The sequence below is a fragment of the Pleurodeles waltl genome, chromosome 3_1, assembly GCF_031143425.1.
Source record: "Pleurodeles waltl isolate 20211129_DDA chromosome 3_1, aPleWal1.hap1.20221129, whole genome shotgun sequence".
Taxonomy (NCBI): domain Eukaryota; kingdom Metazoa; phylum Chordata; class Amphibia; order Caudata; family Salamandridae; genus Pleurodeles; species Pleurodeles waltl.
Window position 1 is genome coordinate 872,131,586 of NC_090440.1, and position 22,316 is coordinate 872,153,901.

Here is a 22,316-nt window from a genome sequence, read left to right on the forward strand (position 1 = left end):
GGGTTACAAATAACAAAGCCCATGTTAAGTAATGTGTGGAATACATTCCCACTAAAGCTTTCAGAATGTTCCCAAAAAGTATTTCGCCACCAGACAGCTGCACTGTCTGGTAGGCTTTGACCTAAAAATATGCAGGATCATGAATAACTTCCCGTACCCCTCACAGAGGCTTCCATACTATTCATTATTTGAAACGTTAGTGTAACAGAAGTGACTAAGTTTGCCAGTGTTGGTAGTTTCAGTCCTCTCATAGGGGCCAAAGGTCAAGTATTAATTTTGCTGATATCTGTATTTATTCTTGCTTCTTGATATTGCTGTCTATCCATATTTATTTATGGTATGTGAATAAATTAATTGCAAGTATCATATTTGCATTTTTGTCTCAGTTGTTTATTTACATTTACAGTTTTTAAGCTTTCAGTGCTCTAAGTAGGATATACATTAAAACAATAGGATCACCTGGAAACATTATCATAATCAGGGCCAGATTTAGAGGAGTGTGACTGGTGTAGCCACTCCTGGCACTGAGCTCAGGAGGTGCTGTGTTTAGAAATAACATATGAGTTTAAAACAACCTGCTGCAGAGTTCCTTGTGTGTCCAACAATAAAAATGGCATGACAACTCTGTGCTACTCGCTGAAAAGTGGGGTAGTAGCCGCTGTATAAATACAATTACAGTTATAAATCATGATAATTACTGTTCCTGTTGGGGATAGATGGAGTTTTGTCTAGTGGCAATTTTGACTCCTCATAAAGTAGTGGAGAGGGTTTATATGCCTGCTGCAAAGAACGTGTACCATGCAGAGCACAGAACAGTATTTTATGTGGATAGCTCAGTGGGTTACTGCTTTTCTCAAAAATAAACTTTTCTTACTTGCTGTTCATAGGTTACAATTTTAACATCATAGAGCTTCATGCAAACGCATAGTATAGATTAGGGTGTTAATGTTTTTTGCCCAGTCTTTCATTATCCTATTTTTGGGTAGAGATAAATTTTTATTAGTAAAGCCATCCTCAACCCCTGTGGTGCATTTTAAATCCTGAGCTTGTGCTCCTCTAGACCAAGCACTCTTAAAATATGATGCCTTCTATGGATGACATATGATTCCTACACTTTGTAACCTCCATTGTCGTATGTAACATTTCCTATAGACTAATTTACAAATGTATGATGCATTGTCTGTATGATGTCTGAGAGGTAAGTTCTCTTACACTTTTATGATTAACACTATAAAACAAATGAAAAGTGTGTGTGATAGGGCTATGGAGAGATGAGGGGCACTGTTGGTGGGTAGTAGTGAGGGAATCACCACAGCAGAAACCAGCTCTGAGAATTGTAGTAATAACACACACACGTCTTTTTGAATGCTAACTCATGTGGCAATGGAACTTGAAGTTACTAGTAAGATGATCACATATCTTTGTGGTGATGAGGAGTAAAGAGGCGCAAGTACATATGTGATCGAAAGTAGCAGCAGTTGGGTAATAATTAATAGAAGTACTTTGAGTCGCAGGGACCTTACATGGTCTTGCTGGGAACCTAGTAGATCCCGAAATGGCTGTGTTACTCGTGCCCCCCCCCCATCCATCCCTTTTGCTGCGCACATCACGCAGATCCGAAGCACTAGAACACCTTTTTGATAATAATGCTTCATTGCCCAGGACAGTAAAATAAAACAAGTATAGTTTTGAACTCGGCAGAACATACTGGAAATTACTTTGTAATAAATGGTGTGTGTCTTTGTAGTCAGCGCATCCCAGCTAAGTTTGGAAGCCCGTCTCCTGGAGCTTACTTAATGTTGGGTTTATCTGTCAGTGTTCATTGGTGGCAAATCTGGAGTTACTCTTCTCCAGCATCAAATAGATCTGGTAAACAGAAATTGCACATTACTTTTTAAAGTCTGGCCTAGAGACGTCTTTAGCTCTGTTGCCAGCCTCGAGAATAAACACTCTTAAATAAAAATAAATAAACGCACAGGAGGGGCTTTGATTCACCCTTCTTTGTCTCTTGGTTTGTTCAGTTGTTATTGACATTTTGTTTCCACCCACCATTATCATACAGAATAGGGCAAAGGAGCCATTGGAGTGACAGCATTTTGCGTATCACATGATGACATTTACTGAAAATAAGCATTGTCAAAGTCAGTAGTTCGCCCCTTTTCAACAGCTGTTGACTTTGCCAGTGTTTTCAGCCTTGTTGTACACTAGCGTGGCTGCTGTTCAGCATGGCTAAAAGTTAGTTGAGTAGATAGGGTTATAGAGTGGGGGGGCGTAGAGTGTTATAGAGTGGTGTACAGTGTAGTGGAGTGATGTGCAGTGGAGTGAAGTGGTATAGTGTAGAGTGGAGCAAAGTGTGGAAGAGTGGAGTGGTAAGGCATAGAGGGGAGTGAAATGTCAGAGAGTGGACTTGTGTATAGTAGAGTGGAGTGGCATAGAGTGGAGTAGAGTGTTGTAGGATGTCCTAAAGTTGCATAGCGTGGCATAGAGTGGCGTACCTTGGACTGGTGTGGAGTTTTGTGGAGTGGTGTAGAGGGAACTGCATAGAGTGGAAGGTCGTAGAGTAGAGTGGTGGGTCATAGAGTGGAGGGATATATAACGGAGTAAAGTATTGTAGAGTGGAGTAGAGTTGAAGAGAGGTGTTGAGTTGAGTGGCCTAAAGTGAAGTGTCATAGAGCGGAGTATCGTAGAGTGGAGTGTCGTACAGTGGCATAGCATAGAGTGGAGTAAAGAACTGTGGAGTAGAGTAAGGTGCCATAGAAAGGAGTGGTGTAGATTGGAGTAATGTGGTTTGGAGTATCGTAAAGTAGAATGTAGCGTAGTACAGCGGCATAGAGTGGAGTTTCGTGGAGTAAAGTGTCATGGAGGGGCATGGAGTGTCATTGAGGGAATGTTGTGGGAGGGTCGTAGAGTGGAGGGGTGTAGAGTGGAGTAAAATGTCATAGAGTAGAATGGAGTGGCGTAGATTGGAGTGCCTTAGTGTCATGTAAGGGCGTGGAGTGTATTGGAGTTGTGTAGTGTAGAGTGGAGTAAAGTGTGGTACAGTGAATTGGAGTGTTGTGGAGTGGCATAAAGTGTAGTATGCAAGGTATGGTAGCAAACTTCCATTACAAACACATTTTCAATTGAAATTACCATTACATTTGTACATGCAGTTTTACTGATAAAACTATACAGCACACAAGTGATAATGTGTGCATAGCTGATTCCTCTTTGGACTGCACTCATCCTCCATTGCAAGATTCCTCTGTACCCAGAATGGCACGTCAATTTCCGAACTGGCCAAAACAATGAGGTCTCATAGATACCTGGCACAGTCTCCATCCACAAACACAGGATTACTCCTATTTCTCTTCTTTACATGATTTACACGTATGCCTCGAAACCTTTCTCATATCTAGCCCGCACCATATCAGATCACAAGCCTATCCTATTGCATTTAAAATGGGGTTGAATAAAAGCGCGTATTCCTACCTGGAAATTAAAACCTGAATCACTAGGAGATCCACAATATCAGGAAGTGGTGAGGCAGCACATAGTCTGCTTTTTCTCTGAGAATACTGGCACGGCTAGTGACCGCCTGGTGGAATGGGATGCATTCAAGGCAGTATTACGAGGGAGATGTATAGCTGAAAAAGTGGGGCTGCGGCGTACTCTGCTGAAAGAAGTCCTAGTGACAGAGGAGGAGCTAAGTGCTGCAGAATTACAAAGGCGGGAAGAAGGACCTGTAGCCTGGGCTGCTAGTATGAACGAGAAGGCTGAAGTCCGACAGAGCATCTCAGCTGCTTTGATTATAAACAATATATGTCCTGGGCCCATGGTGGAGAGGGATAAATCTTGGTTGATGCTGGCATGGCTGGCGGCGCCAACTAAGAGACTCAGTTATAGTTGAGATGCAGACTGAGACAGGACAAAGGCTTTATAAGCAAGAGGAAATCAATTGCCACTTTATGCAATACTATGCTAGACTATATAAGAGTAACACCCACCATGATGCAGAAGCGACCCATCCATTTCTGAACCCCATTACTACTCCCCACACTTGCATGGGAGGAAGCAGAGGCACTGGAGGGTGACATTACACTACAGGTGATCTAGAGTGCCATCAAGGGTTTAGCCAGGGACAAGATACCATGATCGGATGGGTTCCTGATAGAGTTTTATGCCACATTCACCAAACTCTTACCTCCTGGGTTTGTCATGTTATAAAACTGCGAGGAAGATGGATTCTACCAGCAATGGCAAGAGAGGCATTAGTTATACCGCTGCTAAACCCTGGCAAATCACCACTCAATAGTGGAGCCTATAGGCCCCTGTCAATGTTGAATTTAGACTACAAGATTTTTAGCAAAATCTTGACCACAAGGCTTGCCTGTTGATGCCACGCTTGATCCATTCAGACCAGGTGGGATTTATAACGGGCCGTAACACTGCTAATAATGTCCGTCCCCTGTTGGCTGTGATGGCTGACTCCTGCTATGATAAAACAAACACAGGTATACTAGCAGTGTATATCGAGAAGGAGTTTGACAGCCTAGAATGGGACTTTCTGTATGCTGTCATGGCTAGGATGGGACTGGGCATAGACTTCTTAGCGTGGGTGCAATTATTATATACTTCCCCTATGGCCAGAGTGTGAACAGGTAGAGTAATATCAGAGAGTTATGCAGTGAAGCAGGGGCACAACAGGGCTGCCTTCTGTCTCCATTGCTTTTTGCCTTGGCCATGGAACCCTTGGCCAGGGTGGCTAGGGCAGGGCACAGCTGTAAAGGGATACGCATAAGGGCAGCGTGGTACCAAATTGCTCCATACGCGGATGACTTAATCATATTTTTGGACAATCTGCAGGACGACCAGCAGGGAGCCTGAAACATGCTGACATACTTTGGGGGCTTATCTGGCCTTCGAGTAATTTGGCAGACGTCCCATCTTTTTCCCGAGGAGCTTCGTAATACGCCACTGCGTGACTTGGGCACCTTGTTATGGTAGCCACGCTGCTAAGCTTATCTGGGGACCAAGATATATCATGATAAATGTGATGTTTTGGAGGGCACGAAATTCGATCCATTAAAACAGCAGTGTACTTCTGGGGGACACTACCCCTATCGATAGCAGGAAGGATGGCCCTACTTAAAATGATAGTCGTGCTGCACCTGCTTTATTTCTTCACAGTGCTGCCTATCTGGATAACTAAATCAGTATTTAAGGAACTGGACACATTGATGGTGTCCTTTATCTGGGGGACAGATCAGAGACGTGTAGCTCTCTCTAAATTGCAGAGACAAACAATGGATGATAGATTGGTGGTGCCCGAGTTCAAATCTTATTATCTAACCACACAGCTTCAGTGGTTTGCACAATGGTTGGTGAGAAGACAAACACAACATACATCTGGGAGACTCTTTACCCTCTCATTTATACCCTTCACAGAGGTATTACTAAAAGTGCGATGGCCGCAAGAGGAGGACTCTACTGAACTGAGTGTAATGCACCAATGCTGGACACAATACTTACATAGGAGTCTTGTCGCATGGAGGGAACTGGGAGGGTTTGGCCACCTAAACTGAAGCTGGGGCAGTGACGTTGGGCGATCTATTCAGGGATGGGGTGGCTGCTTCCAATCAAGGACTTTAGGGAGGCTTTTGACTTCCCTGGGGGCCAATTCTTGCTCCACAGGGCAATAACGGCGACTATTTGCCAACATTGGAAGACGGGCCTTGCTGAACCCAAAGCACAAACTACGGGACAGTACCTACCCTATTGGCAGGCACCTTCATGGTGGTCACATGCCTATATCGCGGAATACAGGATGATATGAATTTCCAGTTGGAATCCTTACGGTTTAAGTGGGAGGAGGATTTGGGCACCCCAATACCACCAAAAGCTTAGGAGTCTATACCAAAAAGGATCCCGAAGTCCTTGAGGAATGCACTACTTAAATTAGTTAACTACTTTTCATTACATACGGCTTATCTGACTCCGGGACAAACTAACAGTTATTTTCAAGCCACAGGCACATCTTGCCCCCGCTGTGGAGTAGAGGAGGCTGAATTAAAGCCTATGTTATGGAACTGTCCACAGCTAGGAACATACTGGAAAAGTGTGACAAGACTGGTATCTGAAGTAATAGGTAAAGAGATCCCCTGTGCTCCTGCCCATTGCTTACTCTGATGGTTTACTCATACACCTAAAACAAAAGTGACCAGTAAATGTCAAGACCTAGCTTATGTCCTGGCCAAACAAGAGATTACCATGAATTGGAAAGGACAAAAAGGGGCCAGTTTTCTAAAATAACGTAAGGCACTAGAGACGTGGGTGGGATATGAAGGGGACTTCCTCCTGAGGGAAGCCAAGAGAGGCCTAAACCTGTGGACATAGCAAGAACATGGGAAGCTCTGGTAGATAGTCTGAAAGATGTGGAGAATAGTTCCCAGAGATCGTTCCCAATCCGACCTTAGAATTACCAGCTATACATGATACGATACAAAACAACCCAGAATTCCTCACCCTGGCCTTCTACTGTTTTGAGCATCTGGAACTCGGGAAGCTAGGAAGAATACCCCAAGCCAATCAAAACAGTGGTAGAGTTGAACTCCTCAGTAGATAGCATAGACATCACCAGCACAGTGCCCAAATCATGATTACTCTATAATACATTTGACTCATGAAGGGGGAAGGGGAACAGTTTGCGGATGAACAAGGCTGTAGTTGATTTTAGTAACATCTGTTCCATTATGTCATGTATACAGCGCCTTGGTTTGTGATGAACCCATTGTTTGTGCATTGTATTAAGATAGAGAAATGAATAAAATTGTTTTAAAAAAAACAAAAAAAACAAAAAACAAAAAAAAATGCATTTAACTGATCTTAAAAAGTCTGGGTTCTTTTCAGTTATAGTGCCCTGTTGAAATAACTGCTGCTTTGAGAATATTGTTGTTTAGTTGGAGAATTGTGACATATGCTTTATTAGACAAAAAGTTTCAGAGTTGTGAATTTCAGCACATCCCACCAAGATTACTCACATGCATAAACAATTGTGCAACTATGGTTAAACCCTCACATGTCTGGAAGCAACATGTGAAAGGTGACCAGTTGACTTAAGCAAAAGTCTAGGATCTCCATTCATTATATAGTGTTTTAAGGCACTATTGAACGTTTTGAGCTAGAATGTCTTTTTTATTTTTATCTGAAGATTATTCGGCAGGCAGTGAATTAGGTGGTAGTTGCAGCACGGTCATAGCCATAAGCAGGACAAGCATGCTCTATTCCTGGCATACCACCTTCTCCATATCCAAATCACAACTTTGTGCATGTTTTATTGATCTTGGATAAATGTTTGTGTCAGTTCTGCCTTGATAGGACCTATGACCTCCACTCTGCACACTCATCTCTGTAAGAAACCCATAAGTGTCTGTTTGAGTGATTGGAAGGTCTCCCACTTGGGCTCAGATTCAGAGTGGGGTGGTATTTACTGCACCCAATAAATATTATCATTAGACTGGCTTACTCAGAATTTGAGCCCAGGTGGGAGAAATGCCGATATCATTAACTACTGATATGAAAAGGTGATGTATTTTCAGGGAGTTTTAAATTTGTTATGTTGTGTGTATTTGTAAAGCAATCTACTACCCGTAAGACTATCCTGCTGCTGAGCATGCTGGCTAATTGAAAAGCCTGATCTTCAACTTCTTGCAGAATTTTAGAAGAGAGGAGGAGGCTTTGATTTGAAGTGGGAGATCATTTCACGCTTTAGGAGTGATGTAACAGAACGCCAGTTGTTCTGATCTGATTCTGCGTATGTGTGGGTTGTGCATAAATAGGAGTCCTCCAGAGCAGCGGTGTCTGGGTAATTGCTGTAAGGAGATGCAAATGTTCAGGTAAGTGGGGCTTGAGTTGTGAAGTGCCTTGAACTTGTGTGTGAGGAGTTTGAATTGAGCATGTTTGTGTATTGGGAGACAGTGTAGTTCCCTGTGTTGTGGTGTGATGTGAGTTCTGCATGGGAGGTCGAGTCTGAGGATTAGTCTGCCTGCTGACTTCTGGATTGTTTGCAGTCTTCTTCTAATTTGCTTGGTGATCCTGGCGTATAAGGTGTTACTATAAACCAACTTGCTGGTGTCTAGGATGTGACGGGTTTTCTAGTGTTACTTGGGAGCCATTTCAAGATCTTCCTCAGCATCTTCAGGGTGTGGAAGCAGAACACAGTGACTGCATTAACATATGTGGTCATGTCTAGTTTGCTGTCAGTGTTTATTCTGAGGTTCCTGGCATGGGTGTTGGGTGTGGGTGCGAGTTTGGCCAACCACTAGTTGAAGTAGAATGGGTCTTTGGATGCCAATCTCATGAAGGTGCCTAACGGTAATGGGGTGGTGAGAACATGGCCAATGCTGCAGAATGGTCCAGAAGATTGAAGGCTACCATATCTCCTCTGCCAAGGATTGTTTGGATGTTGTCTGTGGTGGTGATGAGTGCTGATTCTGTACAGAGGTTCCCCCTGAATCCGGTCTGCACCATGTCGAGGAGCTGGTGGTTATTGAGGTGGTCTGAGAGCCGTTGGTTGATTTGTTTCTCTAAGTTCCAAGTCTTTGTCGAAAGTGAGGTATAACATGGAGAACCTATATTTACTCTACTAAATTTGTATGTTTTGCCTTTTTTCCTGGCTCGGCCACTCCAGTGCAACCGGTTTGACCACCCAACATTTGTGAGAAGAAAATTACAAGGGCGCAGTGTTTAGAGCAAAACTCCAAATTGCAGCCCCTATGCAAGCTACCATTTTCAGAGTGTTGGGAATATTCTAAACTCATCAGATTTGGCACATTGGCCAGGACCCATCTGTGTTTTCACAAAATCTGATTTTGCTCCTGAGATGAAAATACCTTTAGGAAGTAATCGAGGACTCCATTTTCTGAGTCACATGGGTCCTACATCTAAAGTTTACTTGATAGGGGACTGAAGGGACATTCTAATTGTGTTTGTTGTAGTTTTTCTGCAAAGGGTGCATAGGTAGGTAGGATTTGCTGAAGTGGCAGATGATAGTACATTTTAATCTTTAGCTCTGTGTGTTGTTGCAGTATTTTGGAATGCCCATAACTCCTTAGGTCCCTGATTAGTTGATCCTGCTTTGATATCTTGGGGCAGCAGGTAGCTGTGACCTACACAAATAGACACAAGGAATTGTGAGTAGTTTTACCTGCCGAACGGTAACAGTTCGTTCAGTTATTGATGTGTCCTCTTGTACACACATCCAGAGCACCTGACTTACGCTGCAAAGTCTGTCGATCTCAGACCAATTGGGTGGGGATTTTCACCACAACTTTGTTACCTTTATATAAAAAGTCTCAAAGGAGAATGGGTTGCTCCTCACTCATATTTTTTGAGAGGGGAAGAAGGGCATGAGGTTGTGCTGTTTGTAGCAGAGCACAATAATAAGATGAAGACAACTCTAAACTGGATCCTAAAAAGTGCAACTCAGGGTATCTGGTTGACGACCGCCTGCCAGCTTGTTGGACCTAGTTTGTGAAATTTAGGTGTAGTACACCTTATTTAAAAATTATACAAATAACTATCTGTTGTCATGTACCTCTGCTTCAAGGGGACAGCTTAGTGCAAGGAGTATTTAGGGTAGTGGAGAAGTATGTTTAAATAAATCAACAAACACCGTATGAATGGTCAAGTTAGTAAAGAATACATAGGTTCATCTGTGGAAGTGTTGTCACTCACTGTTGAGTTGTTTGTGTTTTAGCAAAAGGACTTGTCATCACTCCTACTGGAAATCTAATCTAGCTTCTACAGAAAGCAAGGAAAGCACTGCTCAGTAGCTAGGTCCACAATGCGTGACACAGGGATCTCCAGAATCTCTTCAGTCTTCTGCCAACTAGAGCACTGAATCAGCCCAGGCTGCTCTGCCAGGAGAGTCTATAGTGTTACAGGTTTTTAGCATCACCTAGTGTACCAGGAGCCATTGGGATGGTCCAGTAATAACCAGTTCCAAACGGGTTCGCAACAAGCCTTTTCTGAAGGTTTCTGAAAACTGAACAGTTTGATGGTGTAAATTGAAGACCATACTTCTTGGAGATAATTGAAGATCAGCCTTCATCTGCCACATGGAATTATTCTATTCCAGTCAATTCCCTGTTCGCATGAAGATGCCCCACCAAATTGCTAGTGTCTGATGCATCAGGCCCTGCACAAGACTGAGCAGTTCTACTTGACATTCTTGACACTCATTATTTTTAACCCCCATGAACCAGGATAGTTGGATCACTTAATTGCGGACCTGAAGGTCAGCTTCAGAGTTTGCTATCCAGGCTGTAGACCTTCACAGAAGCATTGAAACGATCCCCACTGATGTTTATAAGGGAGAAGTTGCTTGAGGTTGGGAAGTTATGGGAAAGGTAGAGTGGTTTCACTGATGCTTTTAGTCCACCAGCACGTTGGTGTTTTTAAAAAAAAATGATTTATTTTATTTTTGGTTGGCATCCTTTTTCACTTTTCTCTAGGAAGTTCTACTTTACAGCAGTGGCGCCGGCAGCTTTAGGAGGGAGGGAGGGGGCGGGCGGTAGGCACACCCACACACACTCATTCTTTCACACACAGTCACGCATGCAAGCATATCCATTAACAACACTCATAACATTCAAACATGCACGCATGCACCAAACATTCATTTTAAAAGTTCACACACACTCATTCTTCAACACATGCACGCACATCCATTAACACTCATAACATTCAAACATGTACACACGCACCAAGCATTCATTTTAAAAGATCACACACACTCATTCTTTCACACACACACACGCACATCCATTAACAACACTCATAACATTCAGCATGCACGCATGCACCAATCATTCATTTTAAAGCATTACACACGCACTTACCTTCAGCCTCGGAGGTCCCAGGAGGGTTGGGACTGCTGCCATCCCTCATTGGCTGACCTTGGGTTAGCCAATGAGGGAAGGCAGCAGTCCCAGCCTCGTCACAGAGTGGGATGGGGTCAGTGAGACTGCTGACCCCACCCCACTCTGTGACTAAGTGTCACTGATTGACACTCGCCCTGGGCGCTTCAGGGCTTAAACCTGAAGTGCCCAGGTCGAAGTCAATGGGTGACGCTTTCCTCGTCACCCAGGGGAGGGCCTTGAGGCACCTTTGCTGAGCCGAGGAGGTCACGCCCACAGGAGCTGTGACCACCTCAGCCCAGCAAAGTTCAGCTCAGGCAGCCAGGAGTCAGCGCAAATCGCGCATGTCTGCTCCTGGCTGCCTGACCTGAACAAGAAGAGTGTCTGTCAGGCTGACGTTTGTTCAGCCTGACAGACACTCTTCATGAGAGGCAAAAGGTGGGGGGGCGTGGCCCCCCCGCCCTAAAGGACGGGCCGCGCCTGTTTTACAGCTTCTGGGAATTTGGGTGACTGCTTTGCTGACCCTGGTCCGATATGCTTTTGTCAGTCCTGAGACTAGAATAGTTCTCTAGACCCCTATGGTCTCGGTGAGAAAAATGAACATAATCCATGACCACTTTCTCTCCTTTTAAACTCCAGGACACTGGTTTGAAACTAACAGAACACCACTTACTTGACCCAAATCTACCTGCTCTGAAATGCTGAGCATGGAGAAATGTTCTATAGACAGTAATATTCGGTGTTTAATACTGTTGTGACCGTACATTAGTGTTTCCAAGAAGAATCTGCAAAATTAATAGAATCATGCTAGTTTGTAGACTGTACAGCCTGAGAAGTATGATTAGCTTGTGGATGCCAGTAGTAGAGAAAATGGAAACTCTTGGAGTAGAACTCTTTTAAAATACGTCCCTTTCATACTTTAATAGAGCTGACCATTCATCTTGTGATGAGCCATCTAGTCTACATTTTACTTTTGACATATTTATATATTCATTTTTATTTGTCGTCCTATGTAACATCAGAGTACCTGAAAACTGACTGCAGGGATTGGAGGGGTGCAAACAATTCAATAGATTTTGTCCAGATATGAGTCTTGAAAAGTGAATTATTAATTTCAGGGTTTCTAGTAGGTCATGACGATGTTAATTGGTATTTGCCCGCCCTTCAGATCAGGCAAACCACATTAGAATACATCCCTCACTCTGCTGAGTCATGGTATTTTTTTCTTTCTCCAGGGCTCCACTCTGTCAGAGCCAGCCCATCTTGCAAGGGCACCCTAACATTGGCTACCTAAGGTGCCACTCAAATGGTGGAACACATCACCAGCCTGCCCCCTCTCATGGTTCAACATCAGGGGCACCTTTCACGTTCTCTCCCCAAAGGATAATCTGCTTTATATATGTGGTCAGACAACCAAGAGAGATTTGAGGGACTGCTTCAGTTACGCTTTTGAAGTCCTGCTCTGTGACTGACTGTCATAGGCCCCAGTCATGTTTGTCTTGGGTGGTCCTTAATTTGCACACTTATCAAATGCAAACAAGGAGTCTAGCAGAGCCTTGTTTATTAATCAGGCTGCTGCTTCTGGAACCTCTGTCCTTTGCGCAGGAGTGTACAGGTCTTGTGATTTGGCGCAGTGGTGGTGGAAAGCGGGCCATATGTCCACTGCAACATATATATGAGCAAGATCAACCTCATAACCTGGACATTCTGATTGGCAATGTTGGCACAAGCACTGCTTGTGATCAACTTAGTTGGGTCTGTGCACCGGAGAAGTCCCTTAACTGATCAAGTAGCACTGCAGCTGGCCGCTGACAATAGACAAGATGCTAATGCTGTGCAAGTAGAGGAATTGTGAAGTTAAGGGGCGTGCCCAAGATAACGGAGAGAGCAGACGTGTAACTTTAAAGGAAAGAAGGAGTTGAGTAAATGGACGTATAATGATTCTATAGGGAATTTTGATGTAGATATCTTTTATTATTATGTAACCGAAGAGAGTGGGGCGTGGAGATTTCATCTAATAGAAGTTAAATGTCACTAAATAGGGCAAAAGTGCGAGCTTGTGGTTGATGTGTGAAATGTTAGTGTTCTTGCTGCAGCTGATTAAAAGTGTGGCATTGTCTTAGACTTTGTCCACCGGCTATAGACTCCATTTGGTGAAAAATAGCACTGCCCCTGCTCTCCCCCCCCCCCCCACCAACAACTCAGGAAGCAGCATATATGTCTGACTTTCTGACCCGTTCTGATGCAGATAGCAATATGTTTTTTGATAAGTCAGGACCGGAATGTGATTGTGCATGAATTAGGTTTTTAACTTGAGGAGTTCCGTTTTTGACATGCAAGACGAAGAATATGAAGTTCCCACTCTGTGCTACCAAAGGGGTGCCTGATGAGCTTAATGAGGTCTTGAGCCTGTGCAGCAAGGTTAATCACCGGAGAATAAAAGCACATCAGAGTGTTTAGAAAGACATACCATCTCTTCAACTTCACCGTTATACGGTACACGAGTAATCCAGATGAAGAGTCCATAAATAATTTGTAAGCGTCGAAATGGGTCAATATACGCTCACTTGTAGACATAGTCACCTGACTGACAGACATTAAGGCCAAACTCGAATTACAAGGAAATAGCAGTCAAAATCTTGTTTTGGCATTGTACCATTTTCCTGCTAAAAAAGCAAGAGTCTGGCGACAGAGTCCCTTGACCTAGTCAAACAAATGATTGTGAGGGGACTTTTTTCCTGATTTCAACCTATGTTGTAACAAGGATTTTTGTGATGTGAGGTGAGATTCTTTGTGAAAAAAACAGTCCTATGGTCTCACTGAATTTCTCTTGATATAACACTTAACTGGTGTGAAATATTGCATTACTTTTTAGCAGTCTAGGAGTAAACACATTTGTGTGCACCAAAACTCAAGTATGGTCCACAGTGAGTCTCTACCACTCTACGCCCACAGCGGGTACAAAAAAGCAAATCCTATGGATTAACCCCGTGACAGGCGTAAGTAGAAATGCTCCTGATCAAAATACACCAGGTGTCCTCCCACCGGGTATCCTTACCATTAAAGAACACAGAAGGTTTCGACCAGGTATCTTTACCATTAAAGAACACTAGAAGTCTGGGGACTTTTATCCTATTGCTGGGTTTATTTCGGCCACCAGAGACTGCCTTTTGTTTCTCGAGCAAGAGCCGAAAGAGTAAATCATGGTTTCAGCCATAGTGCATTAATAAAAAGCAGAGACAAATAGATTGTGCATCTTTGGAGATGGTAGTAATTGAAGCTAACTTTGTGCACTGCCATGTTTCTGTGCATTAACGATGTATGATGATGCCACTAAGTAAAGGCATAATGATGCCACTATGTGGAGATATGGTGATGTCACTGTATGGCAGAATGATTATGCCAGTCAATGATGGTTTGATGTTACATTAGGATGGTATGATAGTATCGCAACAGAGAGGTATGATGGCACCATAAGGGCTCTAATGGTTTCAAAATAAAGTGGTATGATAGTGTAAATATAGGGAAGTTATTCAGATGTCATTCTAGGGAGGTACGTTCTTGGAATCATTGCTAGAAGCAGCCCACCGGATAAATGCTATGCTTCCTTGTATTAATCCCAACAGAGAATAAGAACTGTCGAAGCCAATAGGACTGGAATTTGCTGCAGACGATTTGTTTTGCTAATGTTTGTGAATATTTTTTGTAAAAAATTACAAGGGGACTACGGATTATTTTCGTGCATAAGTGGTTCACAGAGAGGTACGTTAGTGGGCTGACGCTGTCCCCCATTTTGCATGCTGTAGAGGGCAGAACAAGAAATTTGAAAGACACCAACAGACCGGTGGGTGAACAGAGCATGCTGCTACTCCCTATGTATGTATAGCATATTGTATTAAAATCAAAAGGTCTTACCTAATGTCAGACTTAAGAAGCATTTGCAATGCAACCGGTCTCGCGTTTGCTTGAGCTACAGCAATTAGCATCGTAAACTCCCAAACTGACTTTTCTTGCCACATAAATTGAAAATGAAAATAAAACAGTTTCACATAACTAACTGGACTTTTCTTGCCATATAAACTGAGAAGTAAAAGTTTCACATAAGCGAGCTGACGGCCGCCATCAGTGCAAAGCAGACACACAAAGGGAAATAAAAGTTCACTCGTAGTGAAACCTATCTGCAAAAGTGCAATTATTGATGTAACTGGCAAAAGTGCCATGATCTACGTAACCGGCAAAAGTGCAATGAACTATGTAACAGGGTCGATGTAATGAAAGCGCTCGACTTCTGCCCAGCGAGATCGTGCTGCGAAAAGTAGTCCAGAAACCGGACGGAAAACATGGAGCCTCGTATGTTTTCAGTACTTGGTCGCTGCGCTCGAGGAGGGCTAAACACCAGAAAATGCATGACTTATACATGCCTTTCACTAATGAAAGGAGGCAGATTTTAAAAGGCAAGCCCAGGAACCAATGAAAGAGACTGACGTGACATGGGCGTGGCTTGAAGCCCAAAGAGAGATTACAACACGGGATGGAGCGCTTTGCACTCGCACGTAAAAAGTAAGAGATGCAGAGTTCTCTGTTGTACCTAAGCTATCACCTGCACCGCTCTAGGACCCAAATCCATGACATCCGCTGCTGTGCAGTACAGAAGGCACTGTACAGTACGCCCTTCTTGAACGGACGTAAATGTCGGGTTGAAAAAAATATTTTCATTTACGTCAATTTCTAGCTCAAAATATAACCTGGGTTCCAGTGGTGAAAATGTTAAATATATACTTTGGGTTTTCACCCCCTTCAAAATGCTAACAAACGGACTGAACTACCTTTTTTGCTCCTTAATTATTGTGATTGACCGATAGAAAGGCAATAGCGCACTTGTGTGACTGGTGCTTGTTTAGTAGTCTCCGTTGTCATCATGGGACAGGCGCATGGCAGGCCTTATACTATTTTTTTTAACTGTGAAACACTCCAGGGAGAACCATGGCTCCCGATAATAATTTATATACCTATCCTACTGCTGAAACGTTATGTAACCTACAGGTCATGTGTTGAAATCCTTGCAGGACTGACTCAACATTTTATTATTCACGGGTAGCACCGGGCCTGAGGATAATATCTTCTGTTAAGGCAGCGCAAAGTATTTGCTCAGTCTGTATTACACCGTGTATAACTAATTCGAGGCAGTGTTTCTTGTGCCCACGTGTGCCACAAAGAAGGCCAACTGGGGTTGAGGTTGGGGGTTCCCAGAGCAAGGTCGAGTCTTGACCCCATGCCTCCAGATACATTTCAGACAGAGGAGCTGGTGTCACGGCCTTGAAAAGCTCATTGTTCACAAGTGCACAAAAGGCTCCGCGTAGCCTTACAAAGGCACCCTATTGTCTTGCATGGGAACAAGAAATTTTGTCGACAAAAATGTAAGTAGCCAGAACTAGGGGGTCCCCAGGGACTTCCAGCCTAAAATGCAGAGTATCTTCAGAGGTTTATAACCGACGCTTTACCCTTGGCCTATCCCAGCGCTTGGATCCAGGAACTGCGTTTTAAGCATTTAGATGAAGGCGGGTTACTTCCTGTCAACTGGCGTTTAATGACTTGTGCTGTGATGTCGCTGTTCGGCCGTGTGACTACAGCTGTTTGGTCTACAGTGTAGAAAATGCTGCATTCTGACTGGTACGGGCGCCCTTCGGTGATATGAACTTGATGAATGCGTCCTCGGTATCATATCTTCAGCAATAACGCCACTCCAGCTCCTCCCAGTATCAGTGACTTGAAATTTGCCTGTTGCTCACAGAGGAGGGTTTCCCCTCTCAACCCTCCCTTTGGGTTTCAATGGTGGGAAAACCGTTTTTTTGTTTTTTGAACGACTAGCAGCGTTGGAAGCGAAACTAAAACGAGCCCTTCAGGTTCGACTGCCTTTGTTACGATATATGCATGGGGCACAGCTCATCAATTTCAGTGGGAGCGGTACCTACAAAAAAGGGAGACTCACCCCTTTACACCGGAATCCCTCCCTAGTGGATCCCTATTAGGCGTTCGTCCCAGGAGAGCGACCCCGGAGAAGGCTTCCTCTCACTAAATATTTGATAGATATTATAAGGGGGCAGTGCTCTTCCACGCACTGCAACATGCTCCTCTCACTCCCAAGACTCCATATTAAGTCTCCTGGCGTGGACCGAGTGAAGGCTTGCTCCGTGCCTGCCTTCCCTATTGGCAGAAAGAAATACACACCAGGATCTTTTTGGCGGCACCTCTCCATCTTGGCATTAAGTCCATCCCAGGGGAAAAAACAGTCTTTCTTCCCGTCAGGAATGGAGTTTGAGGAAGATACCCCAGTCTCTGCACACACAGGGGACAGAAAGCCCCTAGGATTACTTTTTCTTGTGTAATGTATGGGATAGAGGGACTGACCCAATATGGTATTGAGCCACACCCCTCCACCCAGGGGGCCACACTTTGTTTTCTGTCCTCCCAGGTTGTATGAGCAGAAAGGGCACCCCCCTAATCTGCCTTTCCCCTACAGGACCAAAAACCCCGATAATTGCCACCTACTTTGTTTTGTGGCAAACGGTATAGGGTGGCAGATACTGGTAATAGGCAGCCTCCCTCCATCTCTTGGGCCCACAACGTCTTTCTGCCCCCTCCCCATGCCGCTTGGGGGCTTAATCCCTGCATTTTTACAAGGGTTGGCAGAAAGACCCCTGGAAAAAAAGATATTTGATTTCATCTGAACAGGGTCTTTCCGGTATGTGCAATTACTATATCCACTACCTACAGCCAAAACACTTTTTTGACCGGCAGGGGCCCCTCTTGACTTTGGGCCACCACATCATGTCAGTCTATTTTCTACAGCCTGTTTTATTGCTTTTTCAAGCCACAAGACTGCAGTCAACAATAGTGCATTATTTTGGCGATTAAAGTATACGCTGCCAAATGTAACTATCATAATTCGTTTCTAGACCCACAGGTTTTAAAACCCAGCATCATGCCCATCATTCAAGTGGCCAACTCTATGAATTGCATTACATAACTTCCGAATATGCCATTCATGCTCCCAACACCGTCTGCTTCTTGCTCCCAACACCGTCTGCTGCTTAGATGGGCATCCTCTAGCCTCTTAGATTGAAAGTTACTCACAGCCACAGTGGAGTAGGCCTGCCTCCCATTTTGCAGGCCTAGGAGAGTCTACAGATTACTGTCCAAGGTCTCTTTTGACCGGCAGTAACCCATTTCCAGAAACAACATCTCCAAAGTCTTTTTGACCTCCTGTTGGGGGCATGCCCATCACATGTCTTACCGACAGCTAATCACCCACAGTTGCCTCTAATGTTTTAAGCTTTTTTTTTTAAAAGTGTTTGGCCACAAGGTTACTTAAGGAACTTAAGGAACTCCACCAACCTTGGGCATTTCTGACAACAAGAGTCCTCAGGAAATTAAAATGGTGTGGCTTCCTTTGATCAGTACACATTTTCTTACCTATAATGCTTTGCAAACATCTTGGCACATCATTGCGAGTTGACAAAGAACAGGTGTTCTGTTCTTTCGGAAAGAGAAGGAGTAGTAAAATGCCTTTAACTCTTCTTTTTATCTTGTCATATTTGCTCTGTGCACAGCGAAAGAGATCAGAAGTCAGTGGACTTCTCTGACTGCAGAGTTTCAGGATTTTGTAAAGTGACCTGCCCACAAACCACTGCCTGTGGCATAGGTAAGTCAACCCTCTAGCAGACCGTACAGCCCTAAGGCAGGGTGCACTATACCACAGGTGAGGGCATAGCTGCATGAGCAATATGCCCCTACAGTGTCTACATCCGATCTTAGGTATTATAAGTGAAGTGTGGCCATATTAAGTATATGGTCTGGAAGTTTGTCATTACGAACTCCACAGCTCCATAATGGCTTCACTGAATATTGGTATCAAACTTCTCAGCACAATAAACCCACACTGATGCCGGTGTGGGATTTATTGAAAAAATGCACACAAAAGGCATCTGTATGTTAACCAAACTGCTAGTGTAGGACTGACCAACCTGTGCCAGTCTGCCACTTTCAGACATGTTTCTGACCACATGGAGTGAGTGCCATTGTGCACTCTGTGGTCCGAAACAAAGCCTGTCCTTCACACCTCCCCCCTACAGGAGCTGAAACACCTGGCGGTTAGCCTCAAAGGCTCAAGCCTCGGATTACAGTGCCCCAGGGCACTCTAGCTAGTGGAGATGCCCAACCCCGGACTAAGCCCCACTTTTGGCAGCAATTCCGGCAGGAAAATTAGGAAAAACAGGGAGGAGTGACCCCCCCAGCCAGGACCACACCTCTAAGGTGTCCAGAGCTGAGGTGATTCCACCCTCCCTGCAAAATCCTCCATCTTGGTTTGGAGGACAGGGACCAGTAGGATTAGATTTCTGCCCCCCTCCCCAAAGGGAGTGGGCACAAGGAGGTTGTAGCCACCCTCAAGGACAGTAGCCTTTGGCTACTGCCCTCTGACCCCTAAAACCTCCCTAAATCTAGGATTGAAGGGCCTCCCCGAACCCAGCTCACAAGATTCCTGGCGACCTGACAAGAAGAAGAAGGATTGCTTAGCTGAAACCCCCAGTAGAGAAGAAGGAAAATGACAACTGCTTTGGCCCCAGCCCTACCGGCCTGTTTACTGCCTCAAATACCTGCAAAAGACCAGCGACGCGTCCAGTGGGACCAGTGACACTGCCCAACTCCAGAGGACTGCCCTGCACCCAAAAGAACCAAGAACTCCAGAGGACAGCGGCTCTGTCTAAGAAAAACCTACAACCAAGGACTCCCATCTCACTCCAGATGCGTGAGTCCTGACCCCTGTGCACCTAATGTCCGTATCCAGGAGGCCCACCCAACGAGAGATGGTCCCCAGGTGATTACGGGCCAGTGCCCACCCCTCCACGACGACACCTGCAGAGTGAATCCCGAGGACCCCCCGACCGCTAAGCTCTGGACGAAGAAATCCGACACCTAAAGACACACTGCACCCGCAGCCCCCAGGCCTTGGAGAAACCGACACCTGGCGCATCTACGTTCAGTGGGCGGCCCTCCTCCTTGTCCAACTGGTGGTATGCCCGAGACACCCCCCTGGACCTCGCCTGCAACTTCTGAGTGATCTCCGGGGTCTCCTCATAGATCAGCATTGGAAACCTGACTTCTGTTTGCACCCTGCACCAGGCCGCCCCTGTGCCGCTGAAGGTGTGTGTTTGGTGCCTACATGTGGCCTCTCCAGTGCTTCTTCATACCTCCTGATCTGCCCTCCGACCCCCGGGTACTTACCTGCAGGCAGGCTTGATTTTGAGTACTCACTTTCTGGATAGGAGCCCATGTTAAAATTACTTGACTTTGACCTCTGCACCCTCCCGCCCCATGTTGCTGGTGGTGGGTGTTTGGGGTTAACTTGAACCCCAACCGGTGAACTTACTAAAAACCAGAGACTGAAACTGTAAGTTTTGTACTTACCTGTAAACCGATCTAACTTTACATCCCCCCAGGAACTATTTCAGAAAATTGCAGTGTCCATTTTTTAAACAGATTATTGCCAGTATTTCAAAAACTGTATTACTTACTTATTTCAAACAAAGTACTGTTGATACCTGTGTGAAAAACGAAACATTTAAGGTACTTACCTGCAACTTGAATCTCTTGTGGTTCTAAAAATAAATTTAAGAAAATATATTTTTGCTATATAAAAAACATTGGTCCGGAGTGTGCTTATTATATTGTCTGTGTGTGTACAACGAATGGTTTGCATTACCCCCTGATAAGCCTAGCTGCTCAGCCACACTACCACAAACGAGAGCATTAGTATTATCTACTTAGGCTCTGTTAAGCTTCTGGGGAACCCCCGGACTCTGTGCACACTATATCCCATTTTCATATAGTATATACAGAGCCAGCTTCCTACATACTGTATCTGAAGGAGTCTTGCCCAGCCCCTCTGGCCCATCATGGGGCCATGTGGGGAAATCTCCCATTTGCAATATAGAACAGTCTGACTTCGAATTATTTTCTCTTTGCACGCTTTTGAAATCATCCTTCTTTTCTCCTCCTCAGCGGTGGGCACCTACCTGCCACCCCTGCAGCAGGTATTCCAGGCACCACGTCGTCCCGGGATAGGCACAGTCGGAAAGCCTATCAAGTTGCTGGCCAATTACTTTGAGGTTGACATTCCCAAGATCGACGTTTACCACTATGAAGTGGACATTAAGCCTGACAAGTGCCCACGCAGAGTCAACAGGTAAGGCTCTTGGGAATGCAAGGTGGTGAGAGTACATTGTGGGATTAAATGTGGCATTGAAAGTTAATTGCTGGCACTACATTCTCAGCATTGGAGGATTGGTGAAATTAGGTCTAGAACACACTGTAGCACCAACTCTTTAAACCTACAGTGCTAGACATTTAGAGGACCCTTATTTGCTTTGTACATCTAATCTTTAAAATAGAAATATAGGCCAGTTAGTAAAGTCATCATTGTAGAGACCTGTTTGTGACCATGGTAAAACCTCAAAGATTTCAGTGTGACAATAATTGTGCAAAGTAGATGAGCCTAGTGGCCCTTGTATTGTCATTATCTATATAAAATGTGGAGTCATGCCGTTCTTTCCAGCAGGCACTCTTTCAGTTGCCATCTGATCATGGAAGCACCTCAACTTCCAACTCCGGATCAACAACAAAACCACCATCAGAGCCACCCTTGCCTACAGACCCCCAGGACCTCGCCCCAGCTTCTGCAACGCCATTCCCGATTTCATCACCCCGCTCACCTTAGAATCAGAAAATTAAATCTTGCTCGTAGACCTCAACTTTCAGTTCGACAACTGTAACGATAACAACACTACCAACTTCTTTGGAAGCATGAACAACATCGGCCTCACCCGAGTGCTCAGGATATCCCCACATCACAGGGCACACACTCAACCTGAGCTTTTGAGCCAGCAACAGATCAAATACTCTGTCACCGAGCTCCCGTGGACGGACCACACCATTGTTCATTTCACCATCACCGGACTTCCCGACACCTCCCCCAAACCACCCAACACTTCACACCGTAGCTGGAACAAGATCACAGAGAGCCAATGGAATGACGCCCTCAACACCTCCTGCCCACATACAGCTACCAACCTCGAACAGGCAGTCAGGAACTCCTCCACCTGGATCACAGACTGCACCAACATAGTTGCCCCCTACAAGCCAAACAAATCCAAAAGATACTCCAAGCAAGCCAGGTGGAACATAACTGAGCTAAGACCCTCAAAGAGTACCTGCAAACAACTTGAAGGAGATGGCGCACCAGCAAAGAACCCAGGTACCGAAACACTCACAAAACCGCCCTCAAACAATACCACCAACTCCTGAAAAGAATCACTCTGGCCGGCCGCATCGAAGCAATGTCCAACCACAGCAAGGAACTCT

At 44.8% G+C, this 22,316-nt stretch overlaps 1 protein-coding gene across 2 annotated transcripts in view; it reads left to right on the forward strand.

The window, feature by feature from the left end:
• The window catches only part of LOC138284719 (protein argonaute-1), a 316,972-nt gene that overhangs the window by 18,118 nt on the left and 276,538 nt on the right, over positions 1-22,316 (forward strand). For both annotated transcript variants that reach the window (XM_069223832.1, XM_069223833.1), the window contains exon 2: positions 20,958-21,141. In XM_069223832.1, the coding sequence (XP_069079933.1) occupies positions 20,958-21,141 (184 nt within the window). The remainder of the gene's footprint in view (positions 1-20,957; positions 21,142-22,316) is intronic.